This window comes from Pempheris klunzingeri, chromosome 14 (genome assembly GCF_042242105.1).
Source record: "Pempheris klunzingeri isolate RE-2024b chromosome 14, fPemKlu1.hap1, whole genome shotgun sequence".
In the NCBI taxonomy this organism is placed as follows: Eukaryota; Metazoa; Chordata; class Actinopteri; order Acropomatiformes; family Pempheridae; genus Pempheris; species Pempheris klunzingeri.
The window spans coordinates 21,125,593-21,146,502 of NC_092025.1; the positions used below are offsets into that span (position 1 = coordinate 21,125,593).

General features: G+C 44.0%; 1 protein-coding gene across 1 annotated transcript; it reads right to left on the reverse strand.

Annotated features, from left to right (window-relative positions):
• Positions 1-1,091: 1,091 nt before the first annotated feature.
• fgfr4 (fibroblast growth factor receptor 4) lies at positions 1,092-16,998 on the reverse strand. The gene is made up of 21 exons (XM_070843097.1): positions 16,393-16,998; positions 14,038-14,247; positions 10,184-10,371; positions 9,951-10,101; positions 9,761-9,811; positions 8,851-9,120; positions 8,634-8,723; positions 8,359-8,525; positions 8,121-8,244; positions 6,971-7,161; positions 6,683-6,821; positions 6,378-6,571; positions 6,089-6,234; positions 5,596-5,717; positions 5,389-5,499; positions 4,827-5,017; positions 3,196-3,318; positions 2,634-2,704; positions 2,212-2,349; positions 1,922-2,027; positions 1,092-1,294 (listed from the first exon to the last, which is right to left on the reverse strand). The coding sequence occupies exons 2-21, from the start codon at positions 14,123-14,125 to the stop codon at positions 1,118-1,120; spliced, it is 2,838 nt and encodes a 945-aa protein (XP_070699198.1). The 5' UTR covers positions 14,126-14,247; positions 16,393-16,998; the 3' UTR covers positions 1,092-1,117.
• Positions 16,999-20,910: the final 3,912 nt, after the last annotated feature.

A 20,910-nucleotide genomic window follows, 5' to 3' on the forward strand; every position in this document is an offset into this window, starting at 1 on the left:
TCCAAAATTTAACAATTTTAAGCCGTCGTTAATGGAACGATCCATAATTTTTTGACCACATACATTTGAGGTCTGAGCTGTTGGTGGGAAATGAAGATTTTGTGTTTCTCGGTTGGTCATGACTCAAAATTAACCAATTAACCAGCGTCTACTGTGTTATTTTTCTGGTTTTTCTGGCGATCAATAGGTACAAAAAAACTGAATGTGGTAGTATTTTGGAATGAAACCTGAACATGAAGACAGTGATATCTGTGACAGGTTTGGCACTTGAAACACTTCCTCTCCCCTTTCGCCTCCAATAACCTTCATTTTTTTTTTGTCATTCAGAATAATTTATAAAAGGCAATCGTCTTTCTATAGTTGATATGTACATACAATATTTTAATATTCTAATATATTCACAGGAAATCAGAAATTCAGGCACTTTGCTGCCGCTACAGCAACTTCTTAGCACAAGAGATCCTGAGATTTAAGACCGTTTTCTTTTTAAATAAGCAACACAAAAGTAAAATAATCTTATATAAAGAGATTTATATTTAACAATCAGTTTCTTCTTTTTTATCATAGCAAAATAAATCTTTTTTTTTTTTTGTTAAAATGTCTTTATCACCGAGGTTTCAAGCCCTGGTTTTGGGTTGAGTTTATGTGAGATCATAGTCCGTCACCTCTCTGAAGGAGAGTTGATCAAAGAAAGCGTTTTGAGTACCAGGGTCTCTTCTTTTGTGTTTAGTGCCGCAGTTTTCCATCTTTACAACTGTTCTTGGGCACAGTGCCAGAGCTGATAGTCCAAAGTACCACATTTTGTCTGTCCTCTATTCCTTTGCTCGTTCTTCTGCCCACGATGAAATGTTTTTCTTCAAACCTTCACCATGTAATGAAGCCCACTGGCCTCAGTGCTCCACATGCATGCATGTATTTTCATGTGTGTGTATAAATGCCCACCTATATCTAGAGTCTTTATCTGGGGCCATAACGGAGGTCCAACGTAATGAGAATAAAACTTTAACTTATTTTTAGAAATGCGGCCATGGACCTCCAATATGGCCGCCAGTGGATGTCTGTGTGTGTCTGTGTGTGTCTGAGTGTGTGTGTGTGTGTGTGGCTGTCAGTTGTGTGCCTATCGGAGCGCCGTCTTCATGTCTATCCGGGAGCGCACGTCCTGGTAGCCAAGGAGGCAGGGGTCGGTGGACAAGGCATCGTGGGTAAAAACAGAGTCGTTGTCGGAAGAGCAGGAGCTGGACGTGTCCTCGCATGACGGGGAGTACTGCTCGAAGGGTGTCGACAGGTCCAAGTACTGAGGGGAGAGAGGAAGTTCAGAAATGTTGATGTCTCTGCAGAAACAGTTGCCAGGAGAAAAAGAAACTAACCCACAGTAAAATGTTTGTTAAATTGGCAGTAAACAGCAGTGGAAATTGAATTTGGCGTCTTCTCAAAGGCTGTCAGATTGTTATATTTCTTAAACGGTGTCCACAGAAAAATGAATGCAGATGGAGAATTCCTTCCATCACAGCTTTAGACCACCGCATCCGTTGTGGAGACCAACAGTTTTGAAATGGTAAATTCAAAGCCTGTTAAGAGTAAATAATCAATCATATGAACTGCTGACCAATCAGCACACGATGGTGTGTTGTGTGGTGTGTATCTGGTGAAAAAGGCTGCCCTGAAATTTTAGCAATTTGGACACTGGAGCTAAACACAATTTGATTTTGTTGTTTGGAGTTTATACGGTCTGCTCTCTACACGATCACTGTGGTGTACTGAAGACATCTGGACAGCAGATTGTGAAGGAGAGGAAGAAAATATGTGTGTACATCTTCATGAGTGCACATGTTAGCCTGCATGCATGTTTGTGTGCAATTTCATGGGAGGGAGAAGGTGCATGAATGTGTGTGAGTGTATTTGAGCGTTGCTTGACACCCACCTCGTCAGAGATGGACAGCAGCACTTTGTCGAGCTCCTCCACCAGCTGTTTGAAGGTCGGTCTCTGGGTGGGAACAGCATGCCAGCACTCACGCATCATCATGTAGCTGCAGAGGAGGAAAAAAAAAAACACAAAACACACGGAAATTATTTCTATAATGTCAACATCTACAATGAGACAAACATTGCAAAGCAAAGAAATGTGTTTCTTAAAAGATGCAATGACTGGTTTTAAGTTTAGTAGATGGTTTGGCCCTAAAAAGTTACTCCCTGCCCAAAAATAGTACTTACAGTTCATGTGTGCAGTTGGAGGGTTTGTCCATGCGGTGTCCTTCCTTCAGCAGCTTGAAGAGCTCCTCAACAGGGATACCAGGGTACGGCGAGCCGCCCAGCGTGAAGATCTCCCACATCAGAACACCAAATGACCACCTGAGCACAGACAAGAGGAAACACAGAGTATTTACAATCAGGTCACACATTTATTTTACTGTTTACTGTGGTGTTAGGTGTGCAAATATGTTAACACAACAATGAACATTTCAAGATATAATACGAGGGAAGTATAAACAGGAACAGAAGAATAATTGGCATGAAACATTTTGACACAGAAAATGTATCAGAGATGTTTGCCCATTATGTTGGTCTTGTACTGCATGTTGTCTTTGATACACTTCATGGTCCCTGCAGTACAGAGAGGCAGAGTTTGGACTTACACGTCGCTCTGGTGTGTGTAAACTCTGTCAAACAAGGCCTCTGGTGCCATCCACTTCACCGGCAGCCGTCCCTGCAGAGCACAGATGACAGTTTAAAGTCTTCATTTACCACAGCAATACATTTGTTTTCCTTATCACTGTAAAAAAAAAAAAAAAAATCTACAAAATTCTAACTCTCTTGTTGCTCCATGCTCTGCATTTCTCCCTCACAATCCTCCCCCTCCTCCCTCCTTGTCTCCCCTTGTTTCTAATTAAGTCTCATTAAGCCTGCTGCCAATCAGAGGAAAACATCAGACATCTGTCTTGAGTCGTATAAAAGTTGTAGAAGGAGCCAGGCAGGACAAACCTGGCTCAGGAGTCTGGAAAAAGACCACAAATGAGAACTTCTGTCTCTTAATTTCGTGAAAAATCGATCACATGGCTTTTGCCCTGTTGTTGTAAAACACATATGCTAACATTCACAAGCACATACATTTTAGCTTCTCAACTGTGGAAACAAACTTGAAAGCTACCGGAGCAAAAAGTGATTCCTGAAAATAAGCTGCTAAAAACTGTCACTCACGTTGGTGGTTTTCTTGTAGTAGTCGATCTGGTGCACTCCTCTGGCCAGGCCAAAGTCAGCTATCTTCATCACGTTGTCCTCCGTCACCAGGACGTTTCTGGCAGCCAAATCTCTGTGGATACACTGCAGAGAGAGGAGAGTAAGAATTAAAGACCGACCCAAAACCCTAATGTGATTTTAAAGCCAACTGCTGGGTCTCTAGATTAGAAGATTAGCATGTTTACATGGCCCTGGGCTCTGAGATTTAACATCTAATTTGGGAAATGGGTTGAATGCATCATTTGTTTTGCGTGTGTGTATGTCGCCTGCTTTATTTTTTTTGTAATGTCTTACACCCTTACACCGCTCTCCCATTGGTAAAAGTATACATTTACAGCCCTGGCAGCACAAAAAGATTAAACTAAACTGTATTACCGAGGGTTTTACGTTCATAAAATGCTCTTTTGAATTTAGACTTGTAATGCACTCTTGTCTGTTCCACTCGGTGGTCTGCAGCGATCATGTAAAAACACGGTAGGGGAGGTAGAAATGATTCACAGCCGATTTCTGTCCAAAAATGAAAAGACTCAAGACTCTAAAGTCAACACACAGTGCCTCATTTTAGTGGACGCAACAAAATTAAATGTCTTTATATAGAAACCTGGGAGTTTAAAGAAAAAACAACCCTTTAGGAAGAAAAAAGAAAGGCAATGTTTGCCCACATTGAATGGATGTCATTAAGTTTATTTTGGTTTTCATTCGAAATAGACGTGGGATTTGTGGGGACGTGCGAAATGAACCAGTTTTGGTTTGTGGGTCTCCCCATAATGGAGGGTTAGTTTCAGACTCCTGCATTCTTAGGAGGCCGTAGAGCCAGAAACCTGATGCCTACACCCAGACGACGGCTCTGCTGCCTGTTTGCTAACAGATTTATGGCAGCGCTAAAAAGGACAAAGCCCTGCGACGGAGGGACGGACAGATGGATGGAGAAGGGTAAACAGGACTGAAGCTGCAGCAGCTCTCTGCTCAGGAATGCCTGTCTGAGACACCGGCTGGCAGACAAAGAGACGTGTTGATAAGAGGCACACAAACACAGTGCATGCTGGGAAAAAGAAAGGAATAGAAACATGGGGGGTGGGGACGGAAAGAAAGGGACAGACAGAGGCACTGAGGATGGGTGAAAGGAGAGAGAAAAAGGAGACGGAGAAGGCTGGTGCTGCCAGAGCCATCTGGATCAAACTCATCAATCTGAACGGCAAGTATCCAAAAACACTGAATTACACAAGAACTCCATCCTAATCACTAATTCCCCTTAAGTTCTTCTGATATTACAGCCCCATTCAGGGCTTATACAGCTCATGGAGTCTACAAATGTTGAGTATTTTACTTTCCGGCTTTCATTTTGTGGCTGTACTTCCTGCCCAGGATACATTTTACAGTAATGAGGTCTGAAACGTAAACATCTCCATGGGGCTGAGGTTGCCATGTAAAAGTTCCTTAAGAGGCCCCAAAACCATAAACCCCACACCAAAAGTTAATTGGTACAATTTGTTATAATCTTAAATCAGTGCAGAAGATTTTCAGCCACCTTCCAGATTCTTCTTCTTCTTCTACTACAAGTTATTTGCTCTTTTTAAACTCTTTTAACGTACCCTTTTAGAGGCCAGGTACTCCATCCCTCTGGCCACCTGGTAGGCACAGGACAGCAGGTCTTTGAAGGTGAGCTGCTCTTCAGGCACCTTGGTCACATCAAAGGTGTAGTCCATGCCTGGGGGTCTTCGGGCCCGCAGGTACTCCCTCAGACTGCCTTTGGAGGCATATTCCACCAGCACATACAGAGGACCTGAGGAGGGGGGCACAAACAGGATGAAGGATGGGGGTTTTTCTATTGTTGTTTTAGCCTGGAGGTTTGGGTCCACCACAGGTGAAACACTCACTAAATTAGGTCGGTTTGTTGTGATTTTCTCTCCAAATAAGGGTGTGTATGTGTCATAATTAGTGTTAACAACAAGGAAACTGTTCTTTGATCATTGCTCATCAAGTATGTCCTGTGTAATCATTGACCCGAGAGCCAAGAAGACCATTAGTTTAACTTAACTGACTTGTCCAGGAGCTGGCAGATACAACCTTTTTACCCAAATCCTCAGTTGAAGCAGGGTAAAATAGACAGAAATAAAACAACGTGAAAGGTTTAGTCATGGGTCAGAAGCTTACCGTCCTGTGTGCAGACTCCAAGCAGGTTGATGATGTTCTTGTGTTTGTCCATCACCTTCATCAGCTCCATCTCTGAGATTAGGTCTGCCAGATCTTTGTCTGTAGCGTCATCTGAGGGAAAGTATACATTTGTTTAGAAAAACTTCGAGTAAATTCTAGAGGTGGTAAATTCTCCAGGTTTTTATGTCTGTTTCCTTTCTTTCCTACCTTTGAGCATCTTCACCGCCACAGTGTTGGCCTGATCCGGACAGTCCTTGTTGAGGCTGTAGGCCTCAGCTCTGACCACCTGACCAAAGCAGCCTTCTCCTAGAGGTTTGCCCAACGTTAAACTAGAGAGAGAAAGAGCGAAAGTCAGTGAAAAAAAGTATGTCCAAATGAAAACTGTACAAATCCATAATTTGGGGCTCTGGTTTCTTAAAACATAGGTTAGGTAAAGCCCAAAATGGGCTGCGGGTTCGTTTCTTTTTAGGTCCCCACATGATGCGAGAGCTACAATGTTTAAATAAGTCCAGGTCCTAGAGGCCAATCTAAACTTAGTGAATAAATACTCTCTGCAAGGGGCAGAACTTTTATGAAAGCTCTGTGTTACTGAGGCTCAACATTTCAAAACACATCTCTTTCCTAACAATTTCAAATGTAAGATGGGTTCTGCATCTTTGCAAATGATGGCAGAAATTATTCTAAATTGCAGCTCACTTACTTCTCCCTGGCGAACTCCCAGTCCGGGTCGTAGGGCAATTCAAACTCCATGACACCAGCCAGCATTGGAGAGCAGCTAGACGAGAGGCGAGCCACCCTCATCAGCGACGCACTGGACTTCCCTGATGAGTTGGACTCCACCGAGTACTGAAGGAAGAGGTACAGAAACAGAGAAATTAGTTATCAGCAGTCAGGAACATTCAGTCATGCAAACTTTCAAGTATACCGCAGCCTGAAGTCACTGTTGACTACTTGCAAAAGCAGCATTTGAAGAAGGCATAACCCTGTACCTGTCTGCGAAGAGGAAATTTGGAGAGCTTCTGGACAGGAAGGGCGTCGAAGGGCTCCCTTCTGGGGTGGACCTGCATTCGGCACAACACCACGATGACGATGGCCATGATCAGAGCCAGAAAACCGCAGGCGTAGATGATGATGTCGGTGTATTTGGTCTCCATTGTGTCCATAGCGTCTGCTGCTTCCTCTTCTACAGAAAGAGGCGGTCAGTTTTACAAAAATATTTTTACCCCCAGGAAGTGACAAATTAAAACGAAATCTACTGACGCTAAAGGTTTTTCTTCCTTATTTCACTCTTTACCTGAGATGACAGTCAGCCAGGCGGACTGGTGGGCGAATCCGATGGAATTTCCAGCCAGACAGGTGTACTCTCCTGCATCCTCCATGGTAACTTTGGACAGGTAGAGCACCTCCACCTCTGACATGTTCAGACTGCCGGTCTACACAACACGGATGCAGAGAAAGTGACGTAAACAATTAGCATACAACAATCATCACGATACAACTTCTTTTAAAACTTCTTTGAGAGATTTTTATAGTTGAAAGTGAAAGTGAAGTGAAAAATGTGATTAATTTTAGCGTCACCAACCTTGAGGATCTGAACATAGGGCGCCCCATTAGAGCCATAACGGCTGCCGTTCCTTTCTATGTGTTTGAGCCACTGAATGTGAGGCTGAGCGTCGCTGTAGACTTTACAGTGGAACTGGACGTCGCTGCCCACCACTGCTGTGGTGTTAGCTGGCAGACCAGCCTGCAGGATGGGCCTGTGTGGGGAGCGCTCTGTATGAAAAAATCAGAGGAGATGACCAAAGTCAGTAAAGAAGAAAGGTAGCCATTGAGTTCCAGAGACACCAGTCAGAGCTTAAAGGATTTCGTTCTAATCGGGGCAACAGTTCAAAGGTGATTCGGGGACATGGAGTCAGCGATTTAACTGATGTGCCGAGGGTTAAACCTGAATTATAGGGAGCTGCTGCTAAAAACAACCAGATATTTGGGCGTTTAAAAGCCTGTGAACATGATTGCTTTGTAAACAAACATCAAAAATGCCCAGCAGTTGTCACTGTCACCTATAATGTGTTTGTGTGCTGGCAAAAGAGCAGGGAATGTCATTTTGGCAAGAACATCAGTTCCATTAGCATGGCTCTTTGTCAGCTGGTCGCCGGGGCCCCTTTGATCTGTGGTTACTCTCGTTCTCTGATCTCGTTAGTTGCCTCGTTAGTCCTCTCCCCCCGTTGATGGGGACGGAAACTGACCCCGTGGTGGACGGACTACGAACAAATGAACAAACAAACTGCAGCGCCCTCCTCGATCTCCTGTCACAGGTCAGGTAGAAAACTGGTGTGGACGCCTGACCGTCCACATCCTGCCCACAAAGGCCGACGCCAGGCGCCCCTCTCACCTTGTGCTGACCCCCCCGTTATCCCCTCCCTCACACCGGAGGCTTTTTTGAAGGCATGATGCTTTTTCTATAAGTACTGACGAATAACTGCTATTGCTAGTTCAGCCGTAAACACTGTCAGCAGGACCACAAACCATTCAGGGGTAAAGTATAACCTTTTCATTCTGCTGATATTCAGTTCAACTTGTTTTTTCTAATTTCTCGTCAAAATAAAAAAAAACAGTGAAAGGTTGGTCCAGAGATATACACAAATATTACAAAAACCACAACAAACAATGACATATACTTGAACACACACTTTAAAACATGGCAAGATGGTGCTGGATCATCTGTTTCTTACCCAGGACATCGAGGACGTAGCTGTGGGTGATGGAGCCATACTTGTTCTCCACCACACAGGTGTAGTTTCCTCTGTCTGAGGGGACGACGCTCTCCATCACCAGGCTCCAGTGCTGGTGTCTCAGCTACCAAATGAAACACAAAATATCATCAGCCTGGATGGACACTCACTTTACAAACTCTAAAATCCTTCAAAGCTCTGCCAGATCATCCAAACAAACTCAGAGGTCCATCCTCACCTTGATGCCACCGATGCGGTGCTCTCCTCTAAATTCACGTCCGTTTTTCAGCCAGCGGATGGTTGGCATGGGGCTGCCCATGGCCGGGCAGCGAAACTTCACCGTGTTGCCTGCAGGAACAGCGTACAGCTTCTTCTCCATGCGCTGAGTGTGGGTCCAGTAGGGACCTGTGTGGACAAAGACCAGCCAATGAGTAAGAATGCTTGGATGAAGCCTGGAGGTTGAGTTGTTCTAATGCCTCAAGGATCGCAGCTGCTAAGCAAACAACAACACACCTCTGGAGAAGTAAACCTGGTCAGTTTCAATCTCAGCTGACGAGTCCTCCAAACCGTTGTCCTCATCATCATCTCCTGAGCCCAGCGAATCTGTAAACATGACAAGTAAAGGCAACACGAAGAGAGATGAAAAAACAATCTTGGAGCCAATCAGTTAATTATGAATCTGGTCTGTAAACCTGTCTGTAAAATGTCAGTTTTATTATTTATGTCCTACCTGCCACAGTGATGGTGAAGTTCCTCACAGGCTCTTTGGTTCCCCGGAGAACACAAACATAAACACCTGAATCCTCGTACGTTACATCTGTGATCTCCATGATTGCGCCTCGGATCTGGATGCGGGGCGTGGGCAGAACCCGGCCTCCCTCCTTGTACCAGTTGACCGCCATGCCGGGCCGGCTGCTCATGTCGCAGCGCAGTTTCAGGATGTTTCCCGGCTCTAACAGGAGATGTTCTGTGGTGTCCTCACTCAGGTCCTCAAGGACATCTGTTGAAACAAAAGACCATCAGCGCCCATGTTCTTAGTTTCTTCTCATTTCTCTGAGCTTTTTATTTCACGATTTCTTTCTTGTATTTTCTGTTTCTTCTGCTGTTTGAAACGTTCCAGTCAGCAGGTTATTTCTTCATCTCCCCTCTAAAGCAAGTAGCTATCCCTTCAAATACGACCTTTGACTCATCAACCCTATTGTGTCCTATCCCCACACACACATACACACACACACACACAAAGAAATTACCATGGAGACCAGGAGGCCTAACCAACCCGACCCTCCTCCACACCCCCTCCCTCCTCCCTTCCCACCATGCACACTCCCTCCTTTCCTTGCTCACTCCAAAAAGGAAGAAGAAAAGAATCGTGGAAGAAGAGAGGCTGAAGCTAATGAACATGTTGCAGCGTGACAGCGGATGGAGAGTAAATCTGAGGGGCGGTGAAGGTTCACTGGAGATCTAAGTGAGCAAAGGGAGGAGAGAAGTTCATTCCATCTTGGGGAGGACGCCGGCATTTGAGCCCACACAGATGGCCGCCATAACATCTTAAACCCTCTGTGCTGTCTTTTCTGGATTTCACTCATTTTCTTTTTACATTTTTTTACAGCAGTATCAAATTAAATTCCTTGATCATTTACCTGAGGGGATTTCAGCAGCAGTCAGGGCCACAGTTCGGGAAATGATGGTACCTGTGGAACAGAAAAGTTGAGGTTAGACAATAGTGTGATACTAAAAAGTCGCACATTGACACAAGCCAATATTACATTTAATGGCATAAGAACTAGTAAAATATGTCCAGTTGTTGGTGTGATGATAAGTCTGTCTCACCAGGTAGGACCTCCAGCCACGCCGACTGCATGGCCTGCACTGTCTGTCCTGCGTGGGTGCTCTCGGCCATGCAGATGTACTCTCCTGCATCCTCCGCAGTGATGTTGGACAGATGCAAAGTGTTCACCTTGGACAAATTGCTCTGCAGGGGCTGCGTGGAGGAGAGATCATTTTAGCATCAAAGCAGAACACGAACAGTCAAGTTGTTTGTATCTGTCAGCTGATCTTCTCACCGTCAGAGCCCTCAGGCGAGGCGGTACTTCCTGGTTCTGCCCCGGTGCGCTGACCTCCGTCTTCAGCCACTGCACCTTGGTGGATGCCGGACGGTGGACTTTACACACCAGCTTTGCCTGACCACCCAGCACCCCTGTGGTGTTTTCTGGGTAACCTGGCACAATCAGAGGCCTGGAAACCCGCAGATCTGGATAAAAAAGGAGGGTGGAGATCAGAGATATAAAACGATAGAAGATCAGTCATAATTTTAGATATTTCATCACCTTTTGATTTTCAAATTTTGGGACCCTTATCTCTTATTTACTACTAAACTAACACTGCATTTAAAAGAACCAAATTTCAGGTATCATAGTTATTTTGCAGACTGAAGGAGTCCAGAGTCTTAATAAACTGCTACAAACCTCCTTAGTCAGAAAGCACCCCAAGTGAACAAGGCAAAAATTGTCAAAACACACCGCAGTGGTTTCAATTTACCTCTGAAAGGTCCTGCAACAGGAGTACACCATGTTCCTTAACAACTGCTGTCATTTAATGCTACTACGAACTGGCGATAGAGTGCCCTGATAGCCTGGCAACTATCGTGTCACCATCAGCCACAGTGCGATCCATTCAGTGGGTCAGTCGCCTATTTATGTGCTCGCCCACTCACTTGTTGGAGCATATGTGCGCCGTGGCCAGGGACCTCGCTTACTGCTCAGTCACTCAGAACGAGCAATTTTCCAGGGCAATTTTCTGTCTGATTGCTTCCTGCGAGCGCTTAGTGAAAAGGCAATCTGTTCCCTTGTCGGAGTGAAGTGCTGCCTTTTTTTCTAATCGCCCAGAGTACATGTAGAGGTGATGCTTTCAGGGACAAATATATGGTTACAACGTTGTAAGTGGAAAATCAGAAACCGTGATTGGCCAAAGCAGCCAAAAGAAAAACAAATTAGAAGGAACACCTTGATGGTTAGTTTTAACATGAACACACTCATCACAATTGAGAAACTACTGTGTCCTCTCAGTTCAGAACATCTGAGGGGGCAAATTTAGACACGGTAAAAGCAGCAGTCAGCAGTAAATCACAGAGATGAACACACTCACTCTTGTCCCATGTTTCCACTGCATGGTACGGCCCGGCTTGGCGTCTCACTTTTGGCACCAGGTACTTTACTTGATCTTTTTTCACTGCTGATAGCCTGACTGCCTTTATTCACTTCACATTTACTGATGAACCGACAACTTCCACAAGTGATGCCGGTGGAAACCCAAAAAAGAACAGTTCAAAGCGAGCAGAGTCGAGCCGATTCGAGCCGAGCCGTACCGTGCAGTGGAAAGTGGGCTTTAGAGCCATGCTAATGAACTTGCAGGAACAGAGATGATGCCCTGGAGTTGAACTCGCGGCAGAGTGTGAATTGTCACCCAGAGGCGAGGGGGCAAACAAAACACAACACAACACAAACAAACCGCTCGGCTGGTGCAAGCCAGCCCATCAGCCAGCCGGCTGGGCTGGCAGCAGAGCCCTCTGGGGAAACCAGTTGGGACAATTTGACGAGGCCTTGACCAAGGAACATACAGCAACAGCAGAGCCCTCCTTTACATAACTCCTGTCAGGTCAGATTTATTACGAGAAAACAACAGAACATCTCAAAATCATTCAGTTATGTTCCTGATTGGCTCCGCATCCTGGAGAATTTGTTTGACTGAATGATTGATTTGAACACCCCTCTCATTCAGAACATTTAATAAATCATAAGACTTATAATACACTGTAATGTAGGTGCAATATAAGGGCTCTTTGTGTATACTGGGGTATTTTTCAACAATTATAACTCCTCCTGTGACGCATTGATACTGCTGTATAAAGAGATAATTCGTGATTCTTGTTTTGAACTGAAACTCGCAATCACAGGCCACTCAGTGGTCCAACTCTGTCCACAGGCAGCTCTGGCCTCAAAGCTCTGCCTGACCAGCAGATGCACCCCTAAAAAAATGCCAACCCACTTATTTTGTGCAGAGATCAAAGCAAAAGATGGCCTTCTTTGGCACACTCTGCTCTCCTTTTAGTTGCAAATGGCTCACTGACAATCAATTGACAAACAATTAACGGCATTTTTGTTTTGTCTTGTTTTTGGTCCCAAGGATTTAAGCTGCCAACTTTACATCGTCTGTGTAAAATTTCCTATTTTTATATTTGTGTCTTAGGGACAGAGAGCAGCCAAAAGAGCAGCAGGAGTGTACAGACAAAAACCTATAAGACAGACATACATAATCTGTAATGATGGGGCAGAAAACAGGACTAAAAATAAGTTTTTCCAAGGGCAGAAAGAAAAACATTGGTCAAGTCAGATCCCTGCATTTAGCAGCATGCAGTTAGTAACATTAGATGTATAATTATATTTGGAGAGTGATTTATTTTCTCTCAGGACTGTTATCAAATTAGCAACGCGACAGAAAACGCCCAAGAATGCACGAATAAATACTTTGTGACATGAAATACAATCTCTCGTCCGATATTTCTTCTTTTTCATCCTAAACTATTCTCTTTGTGAGGAGCGTGACTGAGAGCCTCCCTGTCAGGAGTCTGAGCAGTGCATTGTGGGTCCCTCTGACCCTCACCACCTCTCCTCGGCTGGACTCATCTTGTGGGGAGTCTCTTTTCACTCTTTTAACTGACATTGGGGGGGAGTTTATCTCTTTCTTTTTACTGTGATGTCTTCGTCTCTGTCTACTCTCAGTTTTTGAGGATTACAACATCCAGCACTTCACAGAGCCTTTGGGTTTATTCATAGTGGCTGAGATTCTTTGGCTCATCAAAATGGTTCTAAAATAAATGTTCATGCAGAGAATTGACAAACTGGGAAGCATTCTTGTGATCACAAAATCAGTTGCGACGCAGTCTCTCCACAGCTGCAACCTGCATGTTTTACAACCTAAATTTCTTTCTTTTATCAGTGGTGGTTTGACTCTCTACTCATCTGTCGTGTAGATAAACCTAAAGGGTTTTTCTGGGCCCCCTCCTGCACATTGTCGTCTGAGCAGCAAGCCTCGGCTGGCCTCGCTCAGCCCCGCAGTACAAAGCGGGGCCAAAGAGACGGAAAAGAGACAGCCTCTGTGCTCGATGCCTCCGGGGCCACTTCGTCTTTCATCAGTCTACACACATCCTTCGAAAAGTGTCACCCTGAAGTCCTGTAATCTGACTTAAAAACTGAAAAGCAAACTCACTTATTTCTGCTTTGCTGTAGAAAAGTCAAGCAATTGTCCTGATGTCATGTAAGTCAATGGAAAGATTTTAATGGAACTTAAAACTGACAATGGCTGACTTATTGCACTGGCTTCTGTTTGTAAAGCATGAATGAAAAAGCCCCCCTCCCACCATCATCCTTTACAGCTGGCACGCAGCCAGGCAGATTTACACTTCCGAGCCCCAGGGCCTCGGACGGATCAGGTAGCACAGTTTAAGGCAGCAAAAACACTGAGAGCCCCCCCCCCCACTACCTTCCTCACTACATCCAAGACTTGACTGCAGCCTCTCTGTCATTTTTCCCGTCACTTTTACTTCCTCTGTGGCCACAGCTGCCAAGAAACTGACTCTTTCTAAGAAGGGAAAGTGCACTGATCTAAACCGCTGGAGGTGCATTAACACAGGTATGTTTAGGCACAAGAGCAAACTTTCTCTGACAGGTGGACCATGTTGTCGACTGGACTGTGGATTCAAACCAGCAACTTTCCAGCCACACACATGCCTGTCTAACCTATGCAAAACAACCCCCCCCCCCCCCCCCCCGCCCAAAGGTAAGGAAGGGAGGCACCTGTAAACCATTTGTAACAGTGTTTTAGTTTGTGTCATCATCTACAGAAACAGTTCAGGTCTTACCTTTAGTTCTCCCTCTGTCGATGGCCCTGGCCGAGACTGTGTCCATCAAACAGAGCAGGAGGACACAGAACATGCAGACCCTCGCCATCTTCCTGACGTGACGCGTGTGTCTTGTGGTTAAAAGATAGAAATAAAAGTTGGAAGCCTGGAATTGGCCTCACACTCCGGTCCCTTGCATTGGAAACTTCAGACTGTCTCTAAATCTGGATCCTGCAGAGGCAAACAAACACATGGGAGACGGTTATCTGCTGACCGGAGATCTGGCTGGAGAGCAGCTAAAGACACAAACTTTTCAGCTCTGGTGGCAAAAAACACAAATAATTGCTCAGAGAAACAGTTAAACAGCCTGTTTTGACTGCGAGCAGCTGTATTCTTAATCAGATGTCCTGCTAACTGTCCCGCTCGTCCACCTTACATTGTCCAGGCCCTCCTGCGTCATGAATAAGGAGCAGGGCTGTTACCGCCTGTTGTTTGTCAATGGATGGCGCTCGGTCTACCCCCGGATAATGGGCTCTCACTAGAAAAACACTTGAAACTTGCCAGGAAGCTACAGAATCTGAAGGAGCAGCAGATTCGACTGGCAGCTGATGTGACCTCAGGTTCAGGACAGGAGGTGGAAACACACAACAGTGAAACGAGCGACTGTTCACTGGAACGAACACGGTGTATCATGTAGTCAGAGCGCCATCTTCTACGTCAGGAGGCACATTCACTAACTTGAATTTGACCTTTTGCATCGAAGTATAACTCTAAACTATATTCATGGTCTTAACTTGGAGCAGGTTTGGATTTTTTCAATACCATAAGTTTTGAGAGCATCAATTAGGGCTGCAGATAACAATTTATTTTCATTATTTCACTTCCTCTCCTCTCCTTCAAATGTTTTGTCCAAAAAATAGTCAAAAAACTTGAAGATATTCACAGAAGACGAGCAACAAATCCTCCCAACTATTTCAAACTTTTTTAAATTTAACAAAATATGCTTCACTACTCAATGCACCAATGTTATTTGATTTTTTCCAAATCCTTCTCCTTTCCTGTCAGATACTTCAATCATACTAAAATTACTGAATTACATTTAAAAACATTATTCTGCTTGTACTAATATTGGAAACGTTATTATAATGATACTTTAACAATAAATTTAAGCCCAACACTGTCACCTTGAACTCACTCTTCACACAAACTATAAACTCTGACAGCCTACAGGAACTCTAAAGGAATAATGCTGTGATATTTCTGCTGCGAGTCGGGCCAACTGCGCACAGGCGCCAGACCCTGGTGCGTGCGCTCCATGCAGGCAAGACGCGCCCACACACACACACACACACACACACACACACACCGTTTAAAGAACCAGCTTGCTGAATGAAACGTATTCTTTCTCAATTAAGGACTGGAAAAAAAAAACTTTTTTCTCCTGCTGCTGCTAATTCCGCTGGCACGCTGCCTCGCTGCTGCACTCTGCTGTGTTCAGCTGGAGCCAAAATACTTCTACTGTATTCTACTTTTCAGCCCAGGACGTCACTGTGGGGGCTTTTCTTTCTAATGTGCAACATGTCAAATAAATCACACTTAATAGAAGCGGTCATGTGCACCGTTACTCTCAATCAGCCCTTGTAGGACATAATGGACATAAGAGCCTGAAAGTTAATATTTCTGTCAAACAGGAGGGTCACACTGTCTGCACGTGTGTGTCGCCTTCAGCCAATCAATTCGATCAATTCAGCAGCCACTGGATACAATAAAAGCCACTGCCAGACTTTTTCAGTTTTCATTTAATTGCCATCCAGACTGGAGGAGTTTTTCAGCAGACATGTCTGATCAGGACTGTCATCTTACACTGGGTCGAATTCTTAACTTCATGTGATGAAACTGTGATGTGATTATTTAATGTGCGGATTCTTGATGTTTGTGGTCTGACACAAAGTTCAAACTCCGCTCCAAGTCTTTTCTCCTGACAAATAGTCCATGTGGAAGGTTCAATGTCTAATAAGTGACTTGTTTGGGCTGAAAAACACAACAAGTTAAACTTGCAAAGTTAAGCAGTGCTTTTCTCTGTTTAAAATTACACAACGTGGCTAATTCATTATCTCACAATGCAAATGAGCAACCCTGATAGCTGGAGAAATAGAGCCATTATACAGAAGGTGCTTTGTTTTGTAGAAAATCAACTGAAAAGTAGAATTGTCTCTCACAAAAAACGTAATTTTGAGGCTTTCAGTGACTTAATATGAGGCTTCCCGGAGAAGCTTTTTTGTGAAAATCTGCCCCACACTCAGCAGTGCCCGCTGAAAATGAATGAAACAACAACTCTCCGAGAATCTGCAGCTGTCTCGCTCCGTATTCACCCACCTTTCCTCCCGGTCTGTCGCAGTGATGGCTGGAACCAGGGGGGGGAATCACTCCTTGTCCCGGTCGATACGACTGAATATTGAAACCCTCATTTGGAGCTGTAGTATCCTTTTCCAAAGCAGTCTGTGAGCGGCTGAAAGCGACGTCGAGCTTATAAATCCATCAAAAACAGCCCCTTGGAACATGAACGACAGCTGCCGGGCTCTGCTGGTGACCGGAGAAGGGAGCTGTGATCCCCTGAGCAAAGTCCACTGCAGCCGGCCGCTCAGAGCGCTAAATCCATGGAGAGAAAGAAAACCAAACACGGAGCGAGGACGTGGATCTTGGAGGAAAAATCTGTCTTTTTTCGCACTGAAAATGTGGACAAAAATCCGATGTGGCGAGAGAAAGAGGTTGATAGAAATAAAGACGGGTGATAAAGCCGTGCTCCGTGGTTCAGAGTCCCCTCTTGGTTGAACCGTAGTCTTGGATAACTCTTTACGCGCGTCTTTACGCAGCGCTTCTGTAACTTCTCCTCTCCTCCTCGGTGAGTTTATCCCGGTGAGATCTGCCGCTGAAATGTGGAGCTCAGCCTCCACAGTCCGTTTCCCCTCTGCAGCAGAGAGAGAGAGAGAGAGAGAGAGAAAGAGGAGCGAGCGACCGCGTCCTACAGCACTCTGCTGCTCTCCGGACGGCAGTCACAACAACAATGGTCTGAGAGAGCGGCCAGGGGAGCAGGAGGAGGAGGGAGAAGGGGAGAGAGAGAGGGAGAGAGAGGGGAGGGGTGCGCTTCTGTTACCCCCCTCACAAAAAACACACCCCCTCATCCCTCCAAAGAGCTGGCAAATAAAACCAAAGACCCACCGCCTCTCCCTCCTCTCACAGGGCACAGCCTGCCTAAGTTGTCCTGAGCATCAGAGGTGAACTAAAACTCACTTTTTAATATGTTTTTCGGGTCTCCTTCTGTAATCGACCACGTGCCAAATTAACCACATCAGTCACGTTATTAAAACAGCTTTTTATTTATGATGCGTCATCATTTATGGCGGGCTAATTGTCCTTTATGCAAACAGAGCATTAAGGCCTCTTTAGGAGACGCATTCAATTAGGCTGCCTCAGTGGGTCTGTGAATTGCCTCCACGTTTTAATTGCATCAGAAAAAAAAGAACAAGACCCCATAATCCCATTAGCTGCAGCAGAGAATCAAGATCAGCCCTGTGTTTTATCAGCTTAACACTCTGAGCATTAATGTTAAAGTGTTAGATCCCTGTGTTCGCTTCTGAGGGTGATACAGATCACAGCCAAAAGAAAGAAAATACATAGATTCTGACTCACAAAACAAACCAACACATGACAAGCGAGTTGTGGTAAATGGGAGCCAGAGGTTTTGGTTGTATGACAGTCAGGGTGAAATCACAATACAATGGGGATGAAGAAAACACCTGATAATGATAATAAAGTGATAAAAATGTGAGCAGGAGATCACATGAATGCACTCACTAACTCATTAGCTTTTCCTTTTGAGTTAAGTTTGATTATATATCACTTTCACGGTCGCCTCGGCTGGGGTTTTATCAAAAAAGTTGAAAGCAGTGAACAATACACCTCTGTCTGTATCTCCCCTTAATAATAAAAGCTGAAATCTCTTCACGTAGATTGATTTTTAATGCTCTCCTTTACAAATCCAGGGACAGGAAACAAATAAAGGAGAAATAAATCAATTTTTATAGCTTCCAGAGCGAGAAGTGTTTGCTTTCAAAGTGTTTCTACATCAGCAACGTTACATGTAGCTCCTGTCAGGGATCCATCAGGTTTCTATGACACAGTCAAAACAGGATTATCTATCTATTATCTCGAAAGGTCAGAAAAGGTCAGGATAAGATTTCAAATCCTCTTTCTTGTTTCTCTTGGGTCTGTCTTTTTATTTGATGTTACTGTGAGGTATTAATCTGAGGGAGGACATATTATTTTTGCAGATTCAGAGGATAATAGCATCTATGTCCTTCTGTTTATGACATATCTACTTTTAATGGCACTACTTCCACAACGACTATATAATATTACATGACTTAATGTTGCACACATAGTTTTTTTTTATTCTAACTCTGTTCCTACTATAGTTTCTGTGTACTCATTTTGTTTTACTGTGTCTGTGTCTACACAGTTTTTATGAGACTTTCTGTTATAGTGTGCCGGTAAATGACAATAAAATTGAACTTAATTGAATACATGGTTCCCTTACATGCAATAAAGGGACATCTTAATGCTACAGCAATGGTTTGAAGAAGACCCTTTGCTCTTTCAACATGACAGTTCCCCTCGAGCACGAAGCCACGTCGTTGACTGGTCTGCGCTGAGCTCTGGCTTCACCCCCTCATCCAGTAACTCAGGGAGGATCCTGAACTCCGACTGTGGGCCAGAACACATCGCTCGCAACTCCTGCAACCTTTCTAGTTTACGTTTTTTAAATTTTACTCATAAAGAAACGCGTAATCCTTCTGTTCATCAGAAACATTTAGATTGAAAAACACCAAATATGGTGATAATGTACATGGTTTTCTGGACAGGAAGTGATCTGAAAAGTAACTAAAGCTGTCAGACAAATGTAAAGAAGTGCAAAGGTGCATAAAATGGAAATACTCCATTAAGACCATTGAGTTTGTATTAAAGTACAGTCTTTGAGTAAATGTATGTAGTTACAAATAATGCAAATATTATATTTTGACCATAGTTCTTTCTAAGCCATTCAAGTTACCAGTGTCCATTTACAAACCCACAGCAGTAAATTAATTTCAGCCTTTAGGATTATTGTTTTGCCACTGCTGGAGAGTTTTTATTGTGAAGAGAGACAGGAAGTGCTGCAGAGAGAGGGGCCAAACATGGTTACATGATACCTGTCTGAGCAAAGTGAACAAATGTTTGACCAAAGCTCTGTCTGCTGAAAAGCCCCAAACTTCAAAATAAAAGTTCCAAATAAATCACAAAAGAGGTAAAGATGTTGCACACTCCGTTTACTTTTATCTGAGGGTCAAACTCCTCGAGTGGCCCCAGTGTGAGTATCTTCAGCTGAAATTTATGTGTTGAAATAAATTCCAGATTTGACCTTTGACACTGTGTGGAGCTACTGCAGGTCAGACGGAGCTTTACAGCGAAAGTCAAAGTACACAAAGTGGAAGTCATAAACCAGATAAGAGCTGTGCTAATGCCAGCCGGCGCTATGAGGTCGACTGCTGCAGCGTGTTTGTGTCATACCTGTGTGTGTGTGTGTGTGTGTGTGTGTGTGTGTGACTGCTGCAGCAGGACAGAAGAGCCCAGATTCCACTAATGATTAATTTGATTCAGGGCAAACCCCCCAAATTTGCCCTGCCCTGAATCGAGGTCAAAAAAGACAAAATAATCTGGTGTGTGTGTGTGTGTGTGTGTGTGTGTGTGTGTGTGTGTGTGTGTGTGTGTGTGTGTGTGTGTGTGTGTGTAATCTGATAGATTGTTAGATACCTGTGTTTTGGGAGGGAGCAGCAGTGTTAATGTTATTGCACCTTGTTGTTGTGCTAATGAGACACAGGTGGGATTGCAGTCACCTCAGAGGCTTTGTCTCACACACACACACACACACACACACACACACACACACAGACCATTAAATTAAGCATTTAAAGTAAACACACCATGTTTTTGGGAGCTAACTTTATCCATTTAACATCAATTCATGAGCCAAATTAGAGACAATAAAGAGATAACTTGGCTCGACTGCCTCATGCGAACACTTGATCACGATGCTGACTGATGGATTATTATCGTTGCCTGGTTTATTGTAAGAGTGATGTGTAAGACTGGCAGAATGCAAAATCAATAACTTTGTGAGGCAGCCAGATTCGCCAGACTCCAAGTTATGTGTTTGTGTCCAAATCAGAGATTAAGCTACAGGAGGGGTTCATCTGTGACGACAACAGGACGCAACTCTTTTAATTAGAGTTCTAATTGCGTTACGTGGTTCGTTGATCCGACTGGTTGAAGTTAGTCTGCGTTCGACGGTGATGCACAGATGATTCATCACCATCTGTCAAGTATTTTTTGAACACGCCTGCCTCCTGACTAACAGTTTCTATGGGTGACTTTCCAAATTTTGAGTAACAAACCATTTGCACCAAAACGGAGACATCAGTGGAGCTTTGGTTGCACAGGGAACAGCTCAATGTGTTTACACAGTCTTGTTCACAGCACCTTTGGGCCTCTTCCACCACGGGAACTTAATGATCCAGAACCTGGAGCTTCACACAAACTTTTAGGAACTTTTAAGAAGCTGTCTTATGTGTCTCTGTAAAACTATTGGTGTAAGTTTTATTTAACTTTTAGATTTTAGTTTGCTTTTGGTGTTTTTATACTGTGTCAATGCTTCATTTCAGCCATAAAATGTTTCATAAAATGTACTTTATTTTTAATGCTCTTTATAGTTTATTGTATTTAGTTTTTTTTCAGCATGTCTATGCTTTATATTGGAGTGAATTTGTGTGTTTTTGTTTTGTTTGTTTTGTTGTAGTT